At 37.3% G+C, this 27,925-nt stretch overlaps 1 protein-coding gene across 5 annotated transcripts in view; it reads right to left on the bottom strand.

Moving 5' to 3' along the window:
* Positions 1-27,925, bottom strand: part of LOC121166309 (inositol polyphosphate 4-phosphatase type II-like) — a 329,961-nt gene that overhangs the window by 186,261 nt on the left and 115,775 nt on the right. For all 5 annotated transcript variants that reach the window (XM_040995445.1, XM_040995448.1, XM_040995446.1 and 2 more), the window contains one exon: positions 19,541-19,620. In XM_040995445.1, the coding sequence (XP_040851379.1) occupies positions 19,541-19,620 (80 nt within the window). The remainder of the gene's footprint in view (positions 1-19,540; positions 19,621-27,925) is intronic.

The raw sequence follows: 27,925 nt of genomic DNA, 5'->3' as shown, positions 1-27,925 counted from the left end.
ACATTTTCTTGGGATACCAGAGTAAAGGGGTGGATTTTATCTCAGGCAGTATTCTTTCAAAATATGAGGACATTAGACATTTCACATATGAAAGGTAGAAATATTCTACTTGAATAATGAGAAGCTTTTCATCAGATATTTTATACAAAAATGCTCTTAAGAAGTACAATACATTCATGCAAACATCTCCTCTCCATGGTATAAATCAACTGGCATCCTGCTGTCTCAAATTACTTACAAGCAGACTTACCCAAATAAAATCATGGCTAAGGTCTTTGTTGAATTTATTTTACTGCCTCATACATTTAATTAATCATAAGAGAAAGAGAAACTATTGGGAGAAAAATAGTACTACACAAAATACATTGAAAACATTTGCTGTGAAAACTATGTATGGGTTTTAGCATTTTTCACAGTAAAATAAACATCTTCAATTTCATTTTTCTTGAATGCTTTAAGTGTCTCTGTATTCATGTAAGATTTTGGGAGAGGAAGGAAATAACAGCCAGAAAGGAACCACAAGGCATTATGCACAGAAATTTACTACAGAATTTTTAAAAATCATACTAAACTCCATTTACATATTTGAAAGGCAAAGAAGAGAATGAGAGTGATACAGTGTGATTTGAGAGGCAGGGAGAATAGGAGAGAGAAATCGTCCAGTCACTGGTTCAGTGCCTCAATAACCACAGAAAACAGGCAAGTTCAGTTGAAGAGTCTAAGATTTAATCCAGGTCTCACAAGCAGGTGCTTTCTGGGTTTAGCATTAGTAGGAAGTTAGAACAAAAAGCAGAACTATTACTCAAATCAAGGTGTTCTAACCTGGGCTGTGAGCATTCCAAGTGGCTTTTTAGCCACTGAACAAAATACTCACCTATAGCAAGTTTTCGTTTTTCCTTCAACAAAATCTTTTAGACAGATTTAAAAAGTCACAAAATTTTCACAAACATTTAAATGTTTTTTATACTCCAAAAACAGTATATAGGTAACAAGCATAGAGAATTGGATGGTTCATTTTTCAAGTCTTCACTATTAAACACTAAGGAGAGGATAATATTCAATATTATAATTTTGAATTATATACATTATTAATAGATATTTTGTGCTTCTGGGCTTTCTGTCAGTTTTTAGTAATAGATATATGCAAATATCTTAAAAAGCTGGCAATAAAAGGTCAAAATTATGCAGAATGTGAACATAATTTCAGAGTATAATGTATGTCAAACCTTGGAGTTAGAAATTCATCAAGCTTTAAATTAAAAGAGGCATGCTCTCTGAAACTAAGCAATTTTTGATGCATACTTTTAAATATCAGATTGAGTTTGGATCTCTCCAAAAATTCTTCTTTTATCCAATCATAAAATTTTGTAATTTTTAAAATCATTCTTTTCTAATTTGATACCATCTATGGGCAAAATTTCATGTTATACATATATGTTCTAAGTTAGAGAAAAAATTCAATAATGTGTAAACCCTTATTAAGCATTTATTTGTATACTTAAAACTACTTCATGCACAAGAATACAATCGAGTAAAACAAAAAGCCTTATTCATGCTAGGGTAAACAATGAAGGTCAGAATACGGTAAGGAAAACTGGGCAGGGGCAAAATGTGGGTGACAGTTTGGAGCTGTTTTAGTATTCAGTGGATGAAGAGTTGTCTTTCATAAGATGACATTTGGACAAACTCCTGAGGGAAGTAAGAGAGAGAGCCATACATCTTTCTCCAGGAAAGACCCTTGCAGGAAGAAACAGATGGGCCAAGGGCACTGAAGTGAAACACTGTTTTACGACAGTCCAGGAATCACAAACATGCAGGTGAGGAAGCAGGCTGGGTCAGACAAGCACTCATCAGTTTTCTAGCGCTGCATAACAACTGACTATAAATTCAGGGATTGAAAATAGTCCCTAATCAGTATAGTCATCTGTGCAGCTCAGGAGTAGTCAGGGATGAAGTTGCAATGCATGCTAGCGTTTTGCATAATGGTTCTTAAACTAGTTGGAACACCAGTGTCACTTATCAAAGTGCCTGAGTTCAAGTTGTACCTGTATTTCCAGTCCAAACCTCCTAACATGCCCACGTTTGGAGGCAGAAATACTAAAGTATTTCAGTTCCTGACATTCATGTTGGAGACTTGATTGAGTTGTGGAATCCAGGCTTTACCCTGTCTCAACTCCAGCTGTTGCAAGTATTTGGGGAGTAAACTATAAGCTGGAAAGGATTTTGTCTCCCTCTCTTGTTCTCTCCTTTTTCTTAATGCCTTTCAAATAATGTTATTCAAAGATATATGATGGGCTGCCCTTTCACATGAGGCCATTGGGAAGAATCCACTTCCCTCCTCATTTAGGTTTTTGTGGCTGGGGGACTGAGGAGCCTATTTTCCTGCATGTTATTAGAATAAGTCAGAGGCCCCTCCAGTTTGTCGCTTCAAAGAAATTCAAGAGTTCCCTTCTCTCAACTGTTGTCATGGAATCTTGACCAGGTTAGCCTAAGGGATTAAGATCTTAGGTAACATGTTACCTCCTTCCCTGCATCGTGAGTGAGATTATCTGCAGCACTATAGGACATTGCTAGGATGGCTTTTTCCTTGAGGCAGGAAATCATGGAGGATTTTTAATGTGATACAAGTTTTATGCAAGAACATAGATTACCATATAGAAAATGAACATTAGGAGGGGCAAAGAGAGCACCATGAAAAAGGATAAATAAAGAGAAATTATGACAAAGCTGACATGTATTAGATTCTAAGTTTCACTTTAAAGGTAGAGCTAAATCTCTGTATTGCTAGTAAATGTTTGTATCAGTGTCTGATGTGCAGTAAGTTTCTCACTAAGTTGCCATTATTTCAGCTTTATGACTAGTTTACCTACTATCAAGTGTGTTTTATTTCAGATTAGACCTACTGCATACAATTTGTCTGAAGTGGCAGCTGATGTGTGGTATAAGCTCATGGCATTCATTCCCTATTATTTAAATGATTACCATCAGTATCAGTATTCACCATTTCATTCAAACAGACTTTCATCTATAAATTAAGTGCCTCTGATGTTCTATATTATATATTTTTCTGTACGTTTCCCACATATTTTCAAAATGCTATAGATATAACCATGGAGACCAATTAGGACTTCTTTTAGTCTGCATTATTCAAAAGCCATCTAACTCTTCAGATGACATGTTGGGGGTGAATTCTTAGCCACTGAAGGAACAACACATTGTCAAAGAGAGGACACTTGAATGGCTCCACAATTTTTAAAGAAAAGCTTGAAGTCTTCTTACTTTTAAAATGCAAATCACATGGGATTAATATCTGTATACAGAGGCGTACCTGCTTAAGAAGTTTGAGAGGTAATTTTGCTTTGAAGGTAATTTCTAGGAATGATGATTCCTATAGGAATTATATTTTTTTCCATTTTGGACAATCTTTACATAGTTAATTAGGGTAAAAAGGCTCAAGGACTATAGGAAAGTAGGTAAGACTATTATTTCCATATTGTTTCCTTCATGTATCTGAGGTAAAAGGGGATATTGAGGGAGAAGTCACACCCAGTTTCCCACCCACCCCCGCTCCCGGATGTGGGGCATGCTATGAGATTCTTACTCAAGTGGTTTTGATAGTTCACCAATTATGAATCGCTGCCAATCTTGCCACCCCAAGCACTATGAAGTGGTTGAAGAATCCACTGATTGACATAGTCCATCACAGAGTCTGTTTGCCCAGTATTTCACTGCCAACATATAGCTGAGGTGGTTGATTGACTTGTTCTATCTAGGGTTCAGATTTCAGCATTTTGATTGAGGAGATCTCCAAAGAAACTTTGTCTGAGGTGTTCCCAGACCAGATTCTTGAATGTACTAGCAAGTACAGGGCTCGGTACAGTCCATCGCCCCAATCAGCTGGTGGTTGCAATTGTTGGATCAGTTCTGTTTTCAGCCCTGACTTCCACTGGGACCAATGGGTGTTGCAGTCCAGCCTGGTTCTGCCCAGCACACACTCGGCCCTCACATAAACCAGTGGTAGCTACAGCCTAGTTGGAGCCACCCACAATAACCTCCACCAGGCCCACTCCCTACCCTGGTTTGCCAGTACATGCAACAGACTAGTCCAGTCTGTCCCACACCCCATTTGGTTCTCATACATGCCAATGGGTATTAAAGCTTTGTTCCGTCTAACCAGCTCCACTATGCAACCCACACAGATACTGTTGGGTGTCTGTCTAGCCTCCCCATCCCCTGTCCTGTTTTTCGTGCCCTCCAGTGGAAGTGGACACCCAAGAGGGAGGAGCCCACTATTTCCCTCCCAGGCCTCTCTCACTCCCAAATTATGCACTCTCCAGGTGGTTCTGCAGTTTGACTTGACAGCATTAGTCCCAGTGCCAGCTTCTACCAGCTGATGCTGCAGCTAAGCCCAAACAACTCTCATGCACTCTAATTTTGTTTGCAACAGTAGGAATAATCAGCCCAGCCTTTCCCTGATCTAGTCTACATGAGGTACACAGCTGTTGTGGCCCTCCTTAGTCTGGTCTGTCCCCATCCCAGCTCATGCTTTCCAGTGGGAGTAGCTGTCCAGCAAGGGAACCCCCCCATATTCCCCCTGCTGGCTCCACCCTCTCCCTTCCTGGTTCTCACATGTGCTGACTGGGCACTGCGGTCACATCTGGTACAGGTAACTTCACCTTGGCATTCTGTAGTGTACTGCTTTTGTTGTGACCGAACCTGGCTCGACCCACACTCTGTTCTGGTGCTTGGATTTGTCAGTGGATGATGTGAACTGATTCAGCCTGGTCTGCCCCTGACCCATGCCAAATGTATGCCAGTGGGAAATTTTCCATGGCCTGTTCTGGGCTGTTTCCTATCATGCTTCTTGCACTAGGAATTATATTTGACTTGAACATTTTGCTTTGGATTTTTCCATATAGACCTAAGTCACTTTCATTTTATTTCACCATGTTTCTGTTGCTCTGGACATGGTTATGTAAGTTTTTTGTTATGCCAGTATTCTATCAGTTTCTGGTAGATTTTCTTTTCTCAAAAAGAAAACAAAGGTCAAAGAAGTTCAAAAATCATATGTTAAAAATATGCTCAAAAATCTTATATTAAAATCCTTTCTATAGGACTATCAGGAGCCTTATGGGCTGCCTTATACCATTGGGACTATCAAAGAATATACATTGCCTGCAGTTTTCTTTTTAAAAAAACATTTATTTGTTTACTTATTTGCTTATTAATTTAGTTTGTTAGAAAGGCAATATATAGAGTCCAGAATGGGTGGGAGAGGAGAAAGGAAAGAGGGAAAAAATATTTTCTATCTGCTGGTTATCTCTCCAAATATTTACATCAGCATAGGCTACGCAAGGTCAAAGTCAGGAGCAATGAACTTCATCTAGGTTTTCCTCTTGTGTGGCAGATACCCAGGCACTTGGACCATCAATCACTACCTTCCCGGGTGCATTAGCAGGTAGTTGGATTGGAAATGGAGCAGCTATGACTGAAACTAACAGTCCAATACGAGATGGGTGTCACACATATTGGCCTAGCTTATAATGTCATTACGCCTGTCCAAACAGTTGTCATTAAACTGATTAAGATGAAAGAAGCCTGTTTCTTTTTTTTCATGAAGCCCACTTAGCAGTTTTTTAGATACTATGCTCTAATAACCATGGCTACATATTCTGTACATACATACTAATGTAGTACATCAGATAATATTTTGCCAAGCCTATTCTTTAATGCAACCATCTACCGGCAGGCTGTGATTTTCATCTGCATGAGCTGTTAGACACCCCCACCTTCCACACGTTATGCCCCACCCTCAGGCAGGTACCATGTCTGCATACCTCCTTCCAAGTCATTGGTAGTCACATAGCATTTTATATTCATGCTGTTGCCTAGATAAATACCAATGTGTGAAATTTATATAAAACACATGAGAATAGAATGGCAAAATGCACATTGCCCTTTACATTTATTTACACAATCTTTTCATTTATGTGAAAAGATATTATCTTTTCATTTAATCTTTTTCAATTTATGTAAGTGAATACCTACACAGTTTCACAACCTCCTAAGATTTTAACTGTCCCAAACTAAACTGAGCTCTTCCCCTGAAAACTCTTCCTTCTGGATCTTCTCGTTTCAGATAAAAGGGAAATCAACAAGTATTCAAAGCGTAGCCCAAGTAAGAAATTTGAGCGCTGTTTTCAACTTGCTACTTCTAAAATTCTTCTCTGCTGATGTTCTTCCATTCCTCACAGCCTTCCCCTTCAATTTAGTGGCCCGCCCTCTTCCTGGAAGCATCAGCATGAACATAAGTTAGTGTAAACTTCAGTGCAGGTGTGCAAGATTCTCCTTCCACTACTGGCCTACATCTCCTTCTTCACCCTCATCTGTAGTCATGTATATTAACCATGGTATTGATCAACACTTGCTCACTCATGGGGCTTGTGTATACTTAACACATTGTTAAGATTGATGTCATAGCTGCTCTTTTTCATTAGCGGCTCTTCCATTCATGTTCTGTGTGCTCTGTATGAATTTCAACCAGAAAGAGAGTGGAACAATTTTGTATGTATGCAGATGACACAACCAGGATTCTTCCATTCCTGGATGTCCACTTGGATTTTTTTCTCCAGTCCTTGGTATCCTTTGCCCAAGAAACAAGCTTTATCCATCTAACAGAACAGATCCTGGCACACTGCATGTACCTTCACTAAAATTGAAAGGAATGGTCTCTAGGCTTGCCATGGTAGGATTGTGGCTGAGAGAGACTGCACACAGTCTAGCTTTAGTAAGTCCAAGTTCATTCTTGGAAAATAGGGAAACACAAAAATATATGTAGAAATAGTGTAATAAAAGAGATTTTAAGAATGTAGAAGAAGGAAAGCATAAAGAACCCCAACAATACAGAATAAGAAAACAGAGAATAAGGAAGCTTATTTTGGTGTACTTTAATACATTTTGCATCAATAAGCCACGACAGGGGCTGGCAGCTTCAGGTGCCGATTCTAGTTTTAAGGAGGATTCATTGTGTTCTCTGGTCAAGGTACCTAAAATTTTTGGAATTGGGTGGGAAATATATTGATTATCTAAGGAGTCTTCTATATTGTACTATGTTACACTGATTCGTTTGTTGAGCTATATAACAGTTTTATCATACTGCAAGGTAGGGAAGACCCTAAAAATAATTGGAATAACCAAATGAAGATTTAAGTGAACATTACTTAAGTGTTACTGGGAAAATATTACATTAACAAAAAAGGTCAAAGGTCCAAATTTACTTTAGATACCTTCTAAATGTTACTAATTTTTAATGTTTACATATGTGGATTTGGAAAAATACATATTCTTTTAGGATATAATATACAATTGGTTGATAAAAACAAATTTAAGGGGTCATAATAATCATTCTTTAGTCTCCACCTGCCTATTAGAGGCCAAAGACGTAAGATGAATTTCACATTTTGGAAACCTTTTCCAATATTTACCTGATGCAGTTTCCCTTCACCGATATCAAGTTTGAAGGTTCTAATCCTAAACTTGGAAAATGGTGTAAAGTGATTATTCTCTCATACGTGGAATAAAACTGAAGATTTTCCAGGACTCACACAGTAAGAAGACTCTGGGTTTGTGCTGGGCACTTGACAACCATCAGTGCATTTCGTGGCTATTGAGACTTGTTGCTAATGCCAATAAAACCAAATGCTTCTATGACAAGGGGATAAAGTACTTAAAGCAGTCAAAGGGTTGGCCTGTGATTATGGCAGTCAAAAGCAGCAAATGACTGCTACCAGAAGTTGCATTGCATCCTTCCCAAATCTTGCTGGTGATGGCAGTCATACTACTGAGGTGAGTTTAAATTAGAGGTCCATAAGAAAGAATTAAAGAAAATTATCCCCTTATACAGGATGAAACACTGTGACTGACAGAGACACCATTTGCTGGTTTGCTTGCGTGCAAAGCTACCTGAGAGGCTTAGCAGCTCCCAAGGTATGATGTGATGGAATACAGTTCTTGCTAGAATTAGTCTAGCAATAAAAGGTTCTGGTTCCTTATCTCTGAAGGAAATTGTGGAAAGAGCTTCTCCATCCCTTTGGAATACAAAATGAATCTCTGCTTATTCAGAAAGTAAGGGATTCCATACAGAAATATGTTACAAACGCATCCCGGACACACATGTTGCAGACAAATACATTAAGGGTAATTATTTTTTTTTCCCTTAGCTTTGTAAATAACAAGTTTAACTTGCTTTATAATCACAGATCTAATGCAGCAGTGATTATACCGCTCAACAATTAAAAAGGAGAAAAGCCAGTATTCTAAGTAATATAGACAAGGAATTTAAACAATAGTATTCTTTCCATAAAAAAAAAAAAAGATGATGTAATACCTGCTCCTATACCAGAGAATCCAGTCTGTGAAAAGAAGCCTAGGAAAGAAATTATAGGAAGAGATGGAGTTTTCCCCAAAAGTCTCTCCCACAGAAACACAAACACAGAGCTGAAAGGCAGGCTGCTAAGAACTAATACACATGACACAATTTCTATGAAGATTTTCCCCACACAAACAATGAACTTACTAAGGCCAGCACTGTGCCCAACAACACTTGCAAATCCTGCATCCCCACAGGTTCACGTCCCAGCATTGCTAAGCTTCTACTCATGCTTCCTGCCAATACTCCTCGGAGAACAGCAGAAGCTAACCTGACTGCTTCCACATGGGAGACCCAAATGGAGCTCATGGCTCCAGAAGATGGAACATCCCTTTCTGTCCTGTCTCTACCTCTGTCATTCTGCTTTTCAAAAAAATAAATCTTTCAAAAGTTAAAAATAAAATAAACTTACTGTCCAGGCACTAGACAAGAGAGATGCATAAACATGGAAACTGCCATCATGTTGTGATTTGATTTTCAGAACAAAAGTTAATAATTAGATACATTCCTTTGTCCTTTACGATTCTTGCACCATCTTCAGTACTGTTGTTGACTTCTGAGGTGGCAGGACACTTTCTCTTAGCCTTTCTGGGCTTTGCTTTTTACAAAAGGATGCTTCCTCTCTGCTCTAAGCATCTACTGATTTTAGCCAATTCCAACAAGAAAGATTCTGGGGGATTTTCTTAGAATAACATTTAAAACGGGCTGCATATATGTTTATTGAAATGAGTGAAGCTTTCATCCCAATGACTAGACATGTGTAATGGTTTCATTGCGAGTCCATCCCTGACCTGTAAGCAGGGATGCATGTTGCCTTGTGTCCCCATATTTGAGTATGGTAGTCTCCATTCCTTACTCCATCACCACACATCCCAATTTGCATGATGGTTTATATATATATATATGTATGTATATAGATGTCTATATATGTATATATATATGTATGTATATAGATGTCTATATATGTATATATATATGTATTTAGAATACATATATATATACACACACACATATCTATTCAGTTACATGCAAATGACAGTGCCACATCAACAAGCCAGGCTCACATGTTGATTGCAAGAGAGAAGCACTGTGCCAGCAATGTCAGGGCACCCTTAAACAGACTTATGGAATTATAATTCCTTATGAAGGGCTATGCTATTTTGACGATAGAGGGAAAGTCATTCGGGGCTTTGGAGTTGGTGGGGGGAATCCCAGACTCTAGAGAATTGTGCCATAAAATTCAAAATTTAAAATAAAATTTAAAAAATTTAAGTGTGAACCTTTTATTTCAATCACATACTACATTTCAAATTCTTAAAAATCTGCAAAAGGATATATTATAATCCAACTTGAATTCGAAATGTGAATATCATCTCTTCATTTTTACTGCCTCCCCATGTCTGATAGAAACTCAGTTTGCCAAATGTCAGAACCTGTATTTTTAGAATACATACACTCTTTTAGGGATGTGATAAAGACTTTGTAAGTTCTTATAGGTATATCTTCTTATAATTAGAAAGCTGGAAATAATGTTTTAAAAGACAACGATTCAAGAAAGCAAGTCATTAGCATTTTGTTGATTTTAACTTGAAAACATTGGTTTAGAACTTTGGATGTTTTTCCATGAGTTTCAGAATCTACTGAACAGAGAGAGAAGCAGTTTACTGTTCCCATAGAGCAGGACTCTTGAACTTTGCTGTGGGAATCTTTATATTGTTCCATATACATTGCTGTAAGTGGTGCTCAGCTACCTTGTATTCTCTAACAACCTATCAGTTGATTTAGTTAAGACTGAACACCAGAATAAGAAATGGAAACCTTTAAGTCCCAAAAATATTTTAAACTAATGCCAACCTGTCTATGTTTGCATATTTTCCCTAGTTAAACCGGGTTTCTTTATTGATGGCAGAAGGGCTACTCACTGGCAGGTGACTCGCCAGCACCTGTAGGCCCTGGGTTCCTCCTTCATCTGCATGACTGCTCATCCTTCTCCTTTGCTGTCAGGTCCCTACTTTGGCCCTGGAACATTCTGCTTTCCAACTCTGCTCTGACACCTGAGTCCATTTTCAGCCCCTCCATTTCTGCCCAATCATTTATTTTTATTTAACTGGACAGCAGCCCTATTCCCTCCAGCCTTTCCAAGTGGATGACAATTGTACCTGGTGTGGAGGGGCGGGAGCGGGAGGATCTTTTGAAAATTCCCCTGGATGACGGCCCCATGGTCTCAGACATTCCATCTGAGTGCCCCCATCTGTGAGCTCACCAGAGACAGTCATCTCCCATTATTGCATGAGAATTCAAACTTGCACTGTGTCCTCAGCTCTACCGTTCTCAGACGTTAGGCGATTTAGTGCTGCTTGGATGGCATTTTCTTTTTAAAAAAGATTTATTTATTTTTATTTGAAAGAGCCAGAAGGAGACTTAAAGAGAAGGTTTTCCATCCATGACTTCCCTCCCCAAATGATCATAAAAGCTAGAGCTGATGTAAAGCTGGGAGCCAGGAGGATCTCCCTTATTTCCCACATGACTGCTGAGGCCCAAAAACCTGACCCATCCTCCCCTGCTTTCCCAGGCCATTAGCAGAGAGCTAGGTCAAAAGTGGAGCAGTTGACAATGTGAACTGGTTTCCATATGGGTTGTTGGAACTATAGGGAGGAAAATCATTCTGCTGTGCCCCCGCATCAGCCTTCTTGGATGGCACTTTCAATTCATGGGTGTTTATATTTTCTCCACCCTACTCCCACAATTTTCTCCCTGAATAATCAACTAGAACTCATCATTAATCCCACAATTCCAAATTCTCAGTTGAATACATTCCAAAGTTTCATTTGTAAGCTCCTATATATTTTTTTTCAGAAAACCTCTTTTTGATGATATTGGGATCTCTGATAACACCAGATCACAGATGCTCTGATTAATGCTAGGCATTCTGTCCTGCACTTGTTAATTCTTCTCCCATTTCCACCATCTTACCCAGGATCCAAGTCCATCACTGACAAGTAACAAAACAATTCCCTTATGCACAAATACATCCCCTGTGCCCCTGTTCTTGCTTGCTATAGCCTTGAGCAAAAACAAAGCAAAGCAAACAAAAAAAACCCTATGAGGTGAGGGGTCGGTGTTGGTAGGATGGCTCAGCTGCCTAATTCTCTGGGTGCAAGCACTGATACATTATATGGGTGTTGATTTGCATCCCTAATGCCACAGTTCCCATGCAGCACTCTGCTTGTGACCTGGGAAAGCAGCAGAGGATGATCCAAAGCCTTGGAATCCTGTATCCATGTGGGATATCTGGAAGAAACTCCCAGCTCCTTACTTCGGATGAGCCCAGCCTGGCCATTGTGACAGTTTAGATTATGAACCAGTGGATGGAAGATCTTTTCCTCTCTACCTCTGTTTCTCTCTGTAAATTTGCCTTTCCAACATAAATAAATAAACCTATTCAAAGAAAAAAAAGTTATACAGTGAGTATTTCGCTCAGTGACAGAACACTGCTTGTGATGCCAGCATCCCATAATGGAGTACCTGGGTACAAGCCCTCATTCTATTTGGCCAGTTTCCTGTTAACACATATCCTGGGAGGAGAGCCAAAACTCAGGTTTCAGGTAAGCATCCATTCCTTGGATAATTCAGGTTAGGGGTAAGTCAATTTCCCATCACTGATAAAGTTTAGAGAGCTGTGGCTGTAGTATTTTAGGAAATACTTGCAGTAAAATCTGCATACTAGGAAAAATACTATCGGTGGCTGAAGGAATTAGCATGTTTTCATCAAGAAGCAGGGAAAACTTGCTCACGGAGTGCTTTTCAAATTTTAACCTGAATGTACTGATTTCATGGGTTGACCTGAGGAGTGTCATTACTACAGCCACGCAAAGGTGTGACAGAAAGGATACGTCCATGTCTACAGTAACACAGCTGCTAACTGAGCTGGTGATAGGAAGGAGAGAGACAACTTATAATTAGACAAAAGAGTCTTTTGTAAAAAGGATGATATTGAGAAGATAGAAACCCTTTCCTTCTTAACTCATGAAAAGCTGGAATGAAAGCAAGGAGAAAAAAGTCTTTGCTAAAATAAGAAAGTTTTTTGACACTAGACTTGTCTGTAGATGGAAGAAGAGTAACAACAAGTTCTAAATCAGAGTTCCTCATCACTAATGAGGTCCAATAGGAAGTTGAAGTGAAAAGGTCTTTTCTGATCTCCAAAAATATTTGAGGATCTCAAAAATTACAAGTTTTCTGGAAAATTCTTGATGTCAGGAACCTGTTTCCTAAAGAAAAACCATTTTCCATTCTGTCCCAACATTGGGACATTACAAAAATCAAATTGTTGTTGCTCATTTTATTAGTAAAAACATAAACAATGCCGTCTTCTTGGTTACTGCAGGCTAGAGGTCATCAGAGGATTAAATCAAGAATCATTTTATCTTCTTGAGACATAAACTCCTGCATGTTTAAGGGGTCTCTGGTGGTGTCAGAACGTCTTATCATCACCACAACAATCACACCAAAGGCTCAGTAAAGGAAACTCTCCAACGTAGGGGAGGGAGTTTTCTCCCGTGCATTTTATGTAGAATTGACTTCAGAGTGCACATTCTCTACTTAATTGCACACTTTATCTTGAACACTATCAGCCAAAAAAAATAAAGCATTCTGACATAGTTTGCTAAGCTTAGGATGTAAATTTTTAGTTGCCTGTGCAAAACGTTTAATTAGATCTACTATTTACATATACCATCCTCATTTAATTTTTCCATTGATGCATTCAATAGAATACAATACTATTTTGCCTTCTAATTAAACTCTTCTTTTCCAAGGACACATTTTTGGCTGCCAATTTCTGTAGATTTTATTTAATATAGGAAAAAATATATATATAATAGTATTTTTATGTATATATAAATAATACTTAGTTTGTGGTAATCATCAGAATTTTCTGCCATAATCCTAATTCCTGGTGCCTAACAAAAGCTAACTAGAGACTATTAAAAGAGAATGAAAAATATGCAAAATATATGTGACTATTCAGATAACTGAATTTTATTTTTAAAATGTTGTCTGATGTTAAGGCAGATAATTCTACAAAAATATGCCATTATAGAATTATACATAATTATGTAACTCAAAGAATTGGTTGGGTGATTAATATCAGAGGAGCTATAATCCTTTATTTGTGTGGGAAAAAAACAGTAATGGTAGGAAATTAAAGTTCTAAGAATGGTTTCATTGAAATTAAAAATAAATTTGTTATTTAAGCCCCATCATCTATTTGTGGCCATGGTTGGTCTCAGACCGACGTGGGGGCTCAGATCCAGTTATGGCATTCCAAGAACAAACTTCTTTGATCCTCTGCTCTGTGGCATATAAAACATGCCTGCTTATCTTCCCTCTGGGTTGCTTGTGGCAATTTTATATGTTTATCACCCTGAGAATGCTGTGTGGAGGTTATATCACACCCCATTGAGTCTCTCCTTGTCATTATTTCCAGCTCTCAAGTTAATAGCATAACCCTAGGGAAATTAAGTAAATATATGGGGTGTTTTGTTGTTGTTGTGTTGTTGTTCTTCTATTTTTAGAAGTAGAAAATGAATTCTATATGTGCGCTCAAGTAGGTTAAATTGACTCAAAGACTAAAAAGAACTGCAAAACATAACAATTAGGATCCTACCTTTCTTGAAGCAGTGTTGACAAAGATGGAAAATAGGTATCCGTGGTTGTTGAGGACATGAAATATTATTCAAATAAAGTTCATGAATAAACACATGTCTGTCTACATAGTATGTGATGCATGAAAGTAATTAAAAACTGAAGCTTATTTTGCTGGAAAGACATTGTGATATCCACATATGTTAAATAACACACCAGTGCACTTTTTTTTAAATATGCCTGTATATGTATATGCATGTATATAAAGAATTCACAACATGGAAAATTTAAATGGAAGATAATATTTTACTTTAAAAATAGTTCATTTTTTTATTGAAAAGGCAGACACACAGAGAGAATAAGGAGACACAGAAAGAAAGATTTTCCATCTACTAGTCACTGATCAAGCAGCCACAATGACCTGAGCTGAGCTGAAGTCTGGAGCAAAGAACATCCTCCAGGTCACCTGCGCAGGTGCAGCGTCCCAAGGCTTTGGGCCAATCCTCTACTGCTTTTCTAGGACACAAGCCAAGCCAGGAACTGGATGGAGCAGCCAGAATATGAACTAGTGGCAATATGGAATTTCAATAAATACAAGAGAAGGATTTGATCACTAGACTATTGTGCTGGGCCTGGTATTTTTTTAATACCTTAGCTTCTCCTCTACAGCTATATATTACAAAACATAACACTGCTTGGGAAAATTCTCGATGGACACATTATGAACCTAGAGGGAAGAACAGAATGGAGGGGAGGGAATATGGGTTAGAAGAAGGGGAGAGCCCACTGCCAACTAAATTGTATCAAAAAAAATTAAAAAAACATAACATTGCATTCCTATTTAGGATCACTGGAGTCATATCTGTATTTGAAAACATGACTTTAATCAAGCTGAAGTTAAAAATTGAGAGAAGGTTCATTTTCTTTTTATGAAAAAAATATTTACACATCTGTAATCTAGACTTAGCACTTCTACTCGGCAAATATGACATAGTTGCTAAATTTAGGGGATCACCTATAGAAAGTTTACAGCAGAAATAACACAGCAGTTGTTAAGAGGACCTTACAGTTTGGGTGACAAGGTAGAGATTCAAGGTAAAGTGGTTCATATGGAGATAGAGATTTCAGAAATTTTCCTTTCAAGCAGGTGATAACCCATCAGTTACCACTGCGCTGAAAGACATTTGTCTCATATATACTCTAAGGCATACTGGATTTTATATTCACTAACTTACATGGATTTTACCTAGAAATAAGTGTTTGGTAGTAAGTTTCTACTTAAGATACATATGTCATCGTCATGAATCAAAATTCCAAAAATTCATTTTTGAGTCTGTGCTGTGCTTCAGGTGCATAGAAAGCGTTAAGAGGATGTATTGCAAGCGCACAAGACTCTCCGGAGGACAGGATGCAAAAGGGGAAAAAAGAGTAAGATTCTCTTACAGCATGAGCTTTCTACAAGTTACTGAAATAAAAAGAGTAAACTGAGTTCTAATCCCACTTGAACATTCAACTGTAAAATCTTAAACAAGTTCTATAAAACAGACAGGACAATTCTGCATACATCAAAGGACACATGAAAGTGCCTTACCATGTTTATTTTTTTTTGCATTCTTGCAGATTAGTCAATAAAAAAATGAGATTTTTTTCATTAATTATGTCGTCAGTAATATCAACTACAAAGTAATTTCACTGCTACCATTTTTTTTAAAGATCTTGAAACTACACCTGTACCCAGCATTTGAAAAACTCTCAATCAACATTAACTGAATAAATGGGCACTGAACATAAAACGATAAGGAAACCTACAACAAAGCTGGCATGAGATGCAAGCACTGCTGTGTCTCATTTTGCTAAGAAGGATTTCCTAGAAAAGATGTTTTACCGTGTTTTTTTGTGTTATTGCTGTTACTGTTTCTTTACCTTTTTGATTATTTTAGTATATCAGGAGCAATGTCATTTTCCTGTGATGGCAGCTATCATTCCCTAAAACATGTATATTTTTTATTCTGTAATTAAATAATAAGAAAATAGTATGATGATACTGGTATTGTCTCAAGAAATGTGGGTCAGGCTGTTGGAACAAATGATGTCAGTAGGTGGGGGAGCAGACCAGGTCCATGCCCAAGTGTATCATGGCTGAACCAGAATCAGAAGATCTCATAGGTTTCCTTTCATCTCCAATGACCCTAATCCAGCAAAAGTTTTTCTTCATTTTTCTTTTGTTTGGTTTTGCATTTTTATATTTTTAAAAATATTTTTTTATTTTAGTTTATTTATTTTTTACTTTCTACCATTGTGGTTAAAATCCCCAGGTTCTTCATGATACATCAACATCCGTCACTTCCTGTAAGACCAGCCACAACGGTGTAATCATCCTGGAAGAAGCAGTGAGTAATGATCGTGAACCTGAGTCTTGGTGTTGCCATTAAATACATGGCATGTGACTATCTTCAACTGGCTCTCAGTTTTGTCCTTTGCTCACAGGACAAGCGGATCTTTAAAGTCATAAAATCATGGACTCTGCAGTCAGACACATGTGGCTTTGTACCTTTTCTTTTCTGTCTAAGGTAGCAGTGTTACATAACTCATTCAACTCATTTCTGTATCTCAGTTTCTTAATTTATGAAACAGAGTAAGAAACAACATGAGAAGCTAGTTTGATAAGGTCAGTGAGATAGTACTAGTACATTTAACTACAGAAAGCACATGCTATTTTTTCTCCTCTTCTTCTCATTCTTCCTATTATCATCCAATCACCACTTGAAAGGATTAGCTAGTGTCTTACATGCCTACAACTATTATCTTTTATATAAAAAATCTATATTTACAATGTGCAGCAGTACTACACTGCAATGATCTAAAGAACAAAACCAGAACATACAATTTATATATTGAAAAAAATGTCAGAAGAGACAGGAATTACCAAATGTGCAATAACGAAACAAAATAGATCATAATAGTAAAGACTGAAGTCCAAAATAAAGGTATAAAGTCCTTATGAGACACCAGCACACTGAAAAACATTGTAAACAATACGTTTAAATGAAAACAACATATACAAGAACCACATCAGTTACTAGGGACATTTTCCTAAAAGCACGCAAACAAGCGTTACTTTATGAGACAATAATATATATATTATTGTTTCACAAAACTTGAATTGTATGCAAATTAGATGTATATTTTTCTTGCTTTAAATGATCTGTAAGGGAAAATAAACCCACTGTACTTAATGCCTGGTTCGAAGCACATATGATACAACCACCAGATTAAAGCATGGTGTTCCTAGAACTCTGTTGAGAGTCGAGGGATCTGGAAGACAGACTATGAGAACACCCACAGGAACTACAAACAGCACAACTGTGAGTCCCAGGCAGTGAAAACACAACGGGAACAAAAGGCACTTCACCAGAAGCATCCACAAATGGCATGTATAAACACGCCTTCATTTCAATGACTTCATTCAGTTTTTGCTTATGAATTATATCAAGGTAAAAAAGCTCACGTATACAGTTGTAAGAGCATGATGATACTTCCTACCTGAATGACTGGCAAATCAAAGGAATACAGTCATAAATAATCAGTGCAAGAAGATATTAAAAAAACAAACAGCCAGCCAAAAGTGCTGCTTTCCTCTGACATAACGTGCTTTAAATTCAGTACCTCAGAGACAGAGGCAGTGGAAATAACAAGAATTATAATATGAATAAGAAAAAAAGTCACATATAGGAAACCGAGACAATGATGACTGCATGTTCAGTCTGGTTCACTAGAAAAAAGCCCACTGATTTGGCTAAGAATAGCCAAACACACACACACACACACACACACACACACACACACACACACACACACACACACACACACACACATATATTTCAAACGGGTTTTATGAATTTATTTTTTCTAGAAAAATCAGTTCTATGTAGTGACTTATTTTCCTTTCACACAAAATGAGCTGACTGGCACTCAGCAGTGTTAACATCAAAAACGGAAATCTGATTTGCTTTAGTTTGTATCTCTACTTTTTAAATCTCTTTTGTCTTCCAAGAGAAGTACTTTAAACTTGGCATTTCTGTTCTTATCCCTGCAGATACAGTGTATGTTCCCTAACGGCCATTCTATGAAGAACTTTTGTTAACTCTGACTTTTGGTTCAAATCATTAACTACTGGTGTTTGGCATAGTATGCTGCTAATGTTACCGATGGTTGATACCATCAATATTGTGATTTCAGAATCAGCAGGTTGAATCGAGCTGCTATGCATGTGATTTAGAAAGCAGACACATGGTTGGCAGTTCTAAGTTAATGTTTGACTTTTCCTATCACAAATCCAGTGGCAGATCAAATCCAAAGATCATGCTAGGGCATTTTCTACGGTTTCAGTGATGTTGATAGCCAGCCTTTCAAGCTAGCACCGTGAACTTCAAAGTGAAAAATCATAACACAATTTAAAAATTGCACATTAAAAACAAAGGTCACAAGAAGATGGCAGCAACAAATGTCACAGACACTTATTGCTTTCCTTTTGAGTATGATTTTTAAATTAGATTATACCATCAAGTCAATCTGCAAACCTTGAAGGATAAGGACAAGTGACAAAAAAAAAAAGAAAAAAAAAAAGAGAAGTCATCCGGCATAATTGCCCCTTATTGAAATGAGATGTTGGTTGTAGGAGGGTTGTTGAAGAAACAGGGACAAACAAGCTTAAGAGATGGCCTGTTCCCTGGAATTCACTTTCAAGCTTTTACCAAAACAGGATACTATATATAATAAATAAATCGCATGTTATACAATTTTTATATTTGTTAGTATAATACTGGCTTAAGAAAGTATTATCTATTCACACAGAATTATACATCATTGCACAATTAGAAAGGAACTGACTCCTGGTTTCAAATTCGCAATAAATTTTTAAAATATTCATCATATTTAATAACTTTGACAGTAAAATATTCCACACTTTTCTAAGGATTTTTGTTTCCTATGCCAAAGAAAATTTGATTCATGCTCACAATCATGTTTCAATGACTCTTTTAATTTCTAAGTATTTATGCTTAATAGAATAGCAGTAGAATAAAGCTACAAAGTTAACCTATAAAAAATATATTTGAAACCTAGAAACCTACTTGATTGAAAACATAGGATTTTGATAAACAACAGAAAAACCTTTCAATAATATGATCACATTTGATATTGCTTTCCTTACTTTCAACTCATTTTACCATTCTAATAACATTGTGATAACTTCTTTTCAATAAGAACTAATAACCTTTCACAACCTGAAATGAGTTCGATGTAAACCTGAATAATTGTTTCACTACAACTTGTTGTAGCAGAGACGCGAGCTGTTTGAGTGCTGACACGTAATATCTTCAAGAATCATACCTTTCAAATGTAGCCAGCCATCAGTAAACAGAGTCAGTTACTAACTTTAAGCATGTTCTTGCAAACAGAGGGACCCACCTCAGGCTCAGGGACAGCAGCTGCTCCTTTGACTTCAGTAGCTCCCCGACTTTAAAACTGGCATAGCCCAAGAAGCTCCTCTGAAAATGAGACAAACAGGGTTAACTGTGGTTCTTAACATTTTTGCCATTACACCAACCACACATAATTAGAATTTAGAAGAATGAAATACGAATCTATTGGCCTGAAAAATATTTCACTGACAGAGATACAATTATCAACTGCATATCCACCACAGGGCAGCGGCTGAAGGCAAAAACGCATAAGCTTGTGTGTGTGTGTGTGTGTGTGTGTGCGTGTGCGTGCACAAGTGAAAACCAAGAGACCAACAGCCTGGAAACTAACAAGGAACCCAAAGCTTTTCCACTAACTTCAATTTTCTGACCTTTTGAAAAGCAGAGTAAAAGGAAAGATGATAAATTCTCAATATTTACCAATACTGCTCTCCTTATTAACCTTCCTCAAGTCACCGACAGCAACGACTTGTTATTCCAGATATGAACAAATCTGTGACTTGAAGCTATTTTTATGTGGAACTCTGCACAAGTTATAAATAGAAATGCCATATTTCTCCCCCCATCACAGTATCATTTAAAACCATTTGTTTCCTTTGTTATTTCCTTACCAGCATAGGAGAATTTCATTCCACAACACAAAAACAGAATGCGATTTCTTCAATTACATTTTTCAAAATTGTGTTTCATACCTTTCATACTGGGTGTTTCTATGCTTTAACTCAATATAAGGAATAAAACCCTAAATTGTGTTTTTTACCCCAGGATAAAAAAAAAAATCTTTCATCTCTTTTTAATATCCATGTCTAGTACTAATTCAAAAAGCACATTATTATGGTATAAATATCACAAATAGGATTTCCCATTTTTTTCTTCAAGGTCAAGGAGTAAACATGACAATATGAAATCCATATTAATCCCAATGCCATTGGAACCTGACAGTATAGGGCTTTATAAGAGATAGATCTATTTTTTCAGAATATTCTTTCAGTATGGTCTATTGTTGGGCTGCACTTGAATTAGAGCTTGAACTTAAGTGTGTGAAGCCAATTGAATTTTTTTTTTTTACAGAAAACTAGTAAGCTCTGCCACAGATAAGTCTTCATTTACACTCAGCAATTGCTTAACACAGGAGAGTTTTTTCGTCTGAATTTCTACTCCTCTTTTGAAAATTCTCAGAAAAGGTGGTAACAAAAGGCCTAAAGAAAACCATTTGAAAACAGAAATTAGTTCAAATGTTGGCGACATCCATAGGCTGTGACTGGAAAACCCAATTAATTAATTTCAAAATTCAAAGTTTTATTTTAGATGCCAAGTCACTCAAATCTAAAAAAATATGATATGACATCATTAGTTGAGAAAAAAACATGAGGCAAAAATAGAAGGTTTACAGAAACAAGTTTTGGCAATAGGTTTGCCAGCCATCTGGGAGCCACAGCAACATAAAATACAGAAATCAAACTGACTTATCTTCAACAGACAGAGCAAAATCCATAGCTGTCTGTCGTCTCGTCAGAGCCACCTTCTAGAGAAGCAGAGAAGCAATAGTCCTCTTGACAAATATATACTGCTGTTCTCCAGCCATTTTCCTCCATTGGCCCTGACCATCACTTGACATATGTTTGTTCCTTCTTTTTCTTACAAGAAAACACTTGAAATTTTAAAACACTACAAGAGCTGTGTTTTGATTATCACTATACACACACTATTCAGCACATAGTAGGCGTGCATGCAATTATTTACCCTCAAAAAGTGAATGAATGTTACAGAAATATCTTTTTATGCTATTCTATCACAAATGCAAGAAATTCTCCTTGCTTCAGAAGCTTTAAACTACTGTCACTTATCAAGTTGGGGGGAATCAGTGCAACATTGAATATACAATATACAACAGACTGTATATTGTCTTCATGAATTTCATTATATATGTCTATCCCACATCTTCCTTCACTGATAATCAGGGCTTTGATTCAAATGCCTATTACTCATTCATTATTTGGACTCAAACAAAATCCTTAACTCATCAGAAATTGCATTATGTAAAAGGATGTAAAGTTACTTTTTTATTTGACTCCTGTGATTTTGTAGACATGAACACTTTTAGAATGAACAAAATAAAAGACACATGTCATCATTGTGATATTTTCAGAAAGAAAAAAAAGCAGCAAATATCCCAGATTGAAATGTAACAAGAGACAGGTGGAATGGCTATTTTTAGGAATAAGCTGAAGACACACCATAAGGTACAGCTGCAAGTAAAATTTATGACCATAAGTCATTCAGTGTTTCTTCTGTCCACTAGATCGGGAGCTGCTGTGGAAGCAGAACCATAGTCTCCCTCTATCCCAGGCAGGCAGAGTGTCTGGAGCAGAGGGGCTGGTGTGGCACATCCACTCACCTCACATGAGGGCACCTAGCCAAGCACCATGCCCAAGGTCCACTGCCTATATCAGACACAGCCTGATCTCAAGACCAAAAGAAGAGCTTGCAAAAATAATAATCTGTTCCAATTCAAAGCTTACAATGGCATCCAAGTATTCTAACAGTCTGTCAAAACGGAGGTGCTATTTTTCACACATGAATATTATTTATCTTGAAAATGACTCTGTATTGGAACTACATGCTGCCTAAGATGCAATAAAACAAACTACAAAAACCTCAGAGAGTGCATACTTGCTTCACACTTCAACATCAAAGTGCCTATACATTTGCTTTGTCAGTTTAGATATTTGTTTGTGTCACCAGTGTGTAAATAAATCTAGGATCCCTTTCATCCCCAAAGTTAGAAAATTAATCATCCATCAGTAAGCATACATACTGGCCACGTGGTAAGAGAATCAATTATCGAGAAAACAGTCTCCCCTAAACACTAAGTTGTATAAAACAATTTTATCTTTTCTGTTGTACTATCATCACAGTCACACAATCTGAATTTCTTTGAAATTTGTTTTTGTCTTTCAGATATCATTCTAGAGGCACTGTTTCCCATTTCTCCTTTGGTGCTGTTACTAATGGGGGAAAAAATCTACAGATTACAAAATGTAAATCCTCACAAGTAGAGTCTGAATGTCTGCAGTGTGGATCTCAAGCAGCTATTCTCCCCAACACTGAAAATCTGGGCAAATAAACGCGTTCACTGGAAACTTGGCTGCTCTCCACAATAGGCATATGCAAGACTCATTTTTAAGTCTTCTTCTGAGAAGGTCTGTGGTCTAATGTAGGTTATTACACTACAGGTGGCCCTAGTTTTAGCCTGAAAGCAAAAATCTGCATAGTCTCCACTTTACATAAGTAAGTTAGAAGGAAATGTGTACTCTGTTGTACATGAAACTTGAAAAAAATCCTGGCAAAACACTTTAGTAAGGTACCAGGAAATAAGAAAAACGTCAAAAGTATTAGCTTAGTGATTAAGAAAACATACCATAATTCAGATTCTTTAGAAAAAAAAAGTAAAGAACGTTACCTAAATATCCCCGAATAGTCACAGTAGGAAGAAGGAAAAAAAGTCTTTGAGTAATGCCTATAATTCACAAATTCATGTATTTACATGCTTAAAAGTAAAAAATTTAGATTCAGGTGAAATACATTAAGGAAAACAGTCTAGATAAAAGATCAATAATAAATATAAGTGCCCTAAGACATACACAGCTAATTTGAGAAACTGGCCTATGACATTTCTAACTCAAGTATCTTCTTGGGTTATGTTTAAAAGAATCCCAGGGTTATCAAGATCAGATCAGTGGGTATACAAAGAAGCTGGGACCCGTAGAAGTTAACTAGCTTATGCTTAAGCATGTTTAAAAGACACCTTGGCTTGTTAAGATCAGTGGATACATGAAGGAGCTGGGACCCACAGGAGTCCAAGCTTAAGCACAGAAGTAGCTAATAATATGCAGAGTCCAGCTTAGAGCCCTAGTAGCATGCTTCTCTGTCAGCCCCTATCATTCTGTGTCTCATAGCCAGGGCAGGTGGCAATTCCTTTCTTTCTGACAGGCTCTCGACCTGCAAAACATGTGGCTCCAACCTTTTGTACCTGGTCATGACAGTGCAACACTCATAATTATCATTCTGGTGCACAAACCCTAAAGAAGGTGATCATTAAACTGCTTGATGCATGACTTTACTCACTCACCTGGCTGGATAGTAATGTCAAAAACGATGCAGAACAGTGGAAGTATCTGTCAGAATCTCAGTGGGGAGGACACAAACAAGCAGGCTATCCAGCCAGCCTCTGCAAGACTCTGAGCAAGTCCAGACACTCAAGTTGCTCACCAGGACACTAAGGACAGCTTCGTGAGAAGGTCCTTAAGTGGCAACACAGTCACCCAAAAAGAGTAGAAGAAAATGCAGCCTCATGCACATTGCCAAATCTCCATTATCCACATTCAACTCACAAAGGCTTTACTCAAAATATAAGCTGGTTTCTTTTTTAACCACAATTTTCATGACACTATAAACTCCTCTGAACACTTTCCAAAGCTGTGCTACTCCATGGAAATTAACTGCCTTGAGTATATAAAATCTAGCCCCTTTTAAATATAAAATACACTCTGAATATGGGTGACATAGTATGGAAATGGAAGCTGAAACACACATGTTTACATGTTATATTCTGAAATAATGTTTTATGCATTAGATTAAGTTAAACATATTAAAATCAACCAATCCCATTTCTTTCCAATTTTTGAAAGCTTAACTATCAGAAAATTTAAGATTACACATGTAATACACATTTTACCTCCCCTATAATATTTCTATTGGTCTCTGATGGTTTAGAGTTTAAATGACTATATTAAAAATGCTTTAACCTATTCTCATTAAACTATATGTTTAAGTAAAGGAAACTTGGTGTATGCTTTAGGGTTACTAGAAGAACTGAAGTTGATAGCATAAGGCTGGCACGTAATATCTCATGACTTAAGTATTCAGGACCTTTTTCATACTCAAGAACTTTTTTGTCAACCATATCAGATACAATAGTGTGGCTGCCCAACCTATAAGCAAGGGGAAAATACATGAACTATTACCATTGAAAAAATATGCAAGCAAGAAAAAAACAAATTAGACTATACTCTGAGGGTTTCAAAAGCTAAGGGATACTGATTTCCTCTCATCAGGCCAATTGTTGATATTTACTTCTTAAAAACTGTTTGAGATTTGCTTCTATAATAATCACAACTGCCATTTTACTGAATTCTGCAAGGTATTAAATGTGGATTTTTGCCATATTAATTTCCAAAAATTTTCTGGACATGTGTAGCAGATTTTTGAGTATGTGTGTTATGGTCCTAAAAAGAAGAAAAAAAAGTGATTTGCAAATCACAATCATAGCATGCCTCCTTATTCATTCAATGAACACACTGAATAGATATTTCCATAATGTGAATCTTAGAGACATTAAGAGTGAACAAAATAAAGACTTGCTGTTATAGATACTGACATTGAGCAGAAGTATAGGGACAAAACAGCCCACATTCCATTTTGAACAGAGTAATTCAATTTTAAAACTTGGAATTTTATCCAGAATCCTCTCTAGTTAGGGAATCAAATTTTCCCAGACATATGTAAGTTACAACACAGAAACTTAAATTTCTCAGAAAGTTGTTGTACATTGGTAGCAACAGTGTCAGCAGTAAGAGCTTTTATACCTTTATTCTTATCTTTATCCAGAATGTAATATTGGAGGTACATTTGCTACAAAGGACAATACTTTTGAAAAGCAGAACAGGATGATGAATAAAATCTGACTACTTTCATTTATGTCAGTAACCACAGGCTTGGATCACTTCTCCAAAGGTCCAAATACCATCGGAGAGACCTCACTCATTCATTTTAAACCACAATTTGTCAAGTTACTTGCCTCCAGATGAATGCCTAATTGATACAATAAGCATATTACAAATTGTCCATTGAGAATTTTCTTTGAGTCCAGAAGTATAGCTGAGTTCTTACCTAAGCAGAGGACATAATATAGCAAATGCACCCCTTGAATTTTGGGCCAGAAACCTCATTACAACACTTAATAACGGGCCATGTTATCAACTCTTGCCTTTGGATAACCACAACGCACCTGGCTGATACAAAAAGAAAACTAAAAGAAGGAAAGTCAACATGTTTGAGATGTGTTATTTTGGAGATAAGAATGTTATCTCTTAATTTTCCCCCAGGATTACATTTCTAGTCCCAAAGGTAAAAAGTCTGATGTTACTTCTCATCTTGGAGATTTGTTTATTTTATTGGGAAGGCACATTTACAGAAAGAAGGAGACACAGAGAAAAAGATATTTCATCTGCTGATTCACTTCCCAAATGTCTACAACTGCCAGAGCTCAGCCAATCCAAAGCCGGGAGCTAAGATCTTCTTTCAAGTCTCCCGCATAGGTCGAGGGCCCCAAAAGCTTTGGGTCATCCTCTACTGCTTTCCCAGGCCACAAGCAGAGAGCTGAACAGGAAGTGCACAGCAAGGACAGGTACTGGCACCCACATAGGATGCCAGAGCTTACAGACTGAGGTTAGCCAGTTGGACCAATGCGATGACCCCAAGTAACTTCTCATCCTGTAGTTCAAATCACATCTATCTCCATCATGGAAGGGTGATTATCTTTCCTTTGAGAACTGTGGTCTATCATTTATTATTGATGTTAATGAAGGCATATTAAATATTTTACTCCAGGCTCTTGTCATAGACAAGCATTCTGTACTGATACAAATAAGCTTCACAGGTAATAAAACTTAATAAAAAGCTGAAAAAGTGAACAAACACAATTAGGCATGATTTGCCTCACAGAGAAATATCTGTGGTGAGACAGCAGATTTGCCCCAAGGCAGAATGATTTGGAGTGGAGGAAAGGAGACAGACAGACAACCCTTCCTAGTGGGCCTTCTTCATGAGGCTGACCATGGTGTCTCCAAACAGGGAGCCTCTTGGAAATTATACGCACCTCCACAAGACCACATGGAATTCAATATCCATATTTTTTTGGCATGCTTTAAATTCTGCGTAAAGCAGATTCATTTCAGGAAAAGTCGCATGTCAATTGATATGAGGGGATGTAGAAGAGAAAATCATGTGAGGACCCATAACTTATTGTTCAACAGACCTAGCTAGCTGCCTGCCTATCCCATAATACAACAATTAATGCTATGATGATGACAACAACAGCAATAATTCATATTACTGCCTGATGCAGCCGGGGTTCATAAAGAGGATAAGTACTGAGCACTGAGATGAGAGATGAAACACTATTGGGAAAGCCTATGTTGTATCTGTAGGGCATGGTAAACACAAGTCTACCTTACACGGGTCAAGTGAGCAATACAGCAAACATCTGATATAATATCATGTGTGTGAAGAGTAGGTCAAGACAATAGAAAATTTACAACAACATGAAGTTAAATAACACGTTTTTTTTAATTTTTACTCCTGTTTTTAATTTTGTTTTATGGCTTTTTACTTAAGGGGATATATATTAACTGTGGGATACAGACTATCATATCCAAATGTGAGGATACAATGCATTATGTATCTCTACTTCTAAATTAAAGATGGACTCCCAATGAAACTGTTAAATATATCTTGACAATAGGATGCTGTACTCTCTGCCATTGTCCATACCTACAATATCAGGATACACTTAAACAGCAGAATGATGGATTTATGACTGTTCATGAAGGACTATACTACTGTAATAATATAGGGGAGATCAGTAGAGGGGGAAGACAGGAAGGAGGGAAATCCTGCAGCCTATGGAACTGTATCATAAAATAATAATATTAATAAATTTTTTAAAAGGGGTGAATCAGAAGAAGTGTGGAGGAAACGGGAAAAGGAGGGAGTTGACCTTTTGTCTAGTAAAGAAACAGTAGATGGGCCCGGCGGCGTGGTCTAGCAGCTAAAGTCTTCACCTTGGACGCACCAGGATCCCATATGGGTGCCAGTTCTAATCCCGGCAGCTCCACTTCCCATCCAGCTCCCTGCTTGTGGCCTGGGAAAGCAGTAGAGGATAGCCCACCAAAGCCTTGGAACCCTGCACCCATGTAGGATACCCGCAAGAATTTCCTGGATCCTGGCTTTGGATTGTCGCAGCATCGGCCGTTGCGCTCACTTGGGGAGTGAATCATTGGAGGGAAGATCTTCCTCTCTGTCTCTCCTCTCTGTATATCTGACTTTCCAATAAATAAATAAATCTTAAAAAAAAAAGAAAAAGAAAAAGAAACAGTAGAGAAGAGCACAGTAGGCTTCACAAATACCTACTTTTGTGCTCCATAGGAGTGCCAAAATCTCATGGTCTGTGCTGAGAAACCATGAAAGGAAGGGTAGAAAAAAGTGAAATCAGGGAAAAGATATTCAGTAAATAAAATAAATTTCCAAT

The sequence above is a fragment of the Ochotona curzoniae genome, unplaced genomic scaffold, assembly GCF_017591425.1.
Source record: "Ochotona curzoniae isolate NIBS_2020 unplaced genomic scaffold, NIBS_Ocur_1.0 patch120, whole genome shotgun sequence".
Taxonomy (NCBI): domain Eukaryota; kingdom Metazoa; phylum Chordata; class Mammalia; order Lagomorpha; family Ochotonidae; genus Ochotona; species Ochotona curzoniae.
This window is presented reverse-complemented; position numbering and strand designations above follow the sequence as displayed.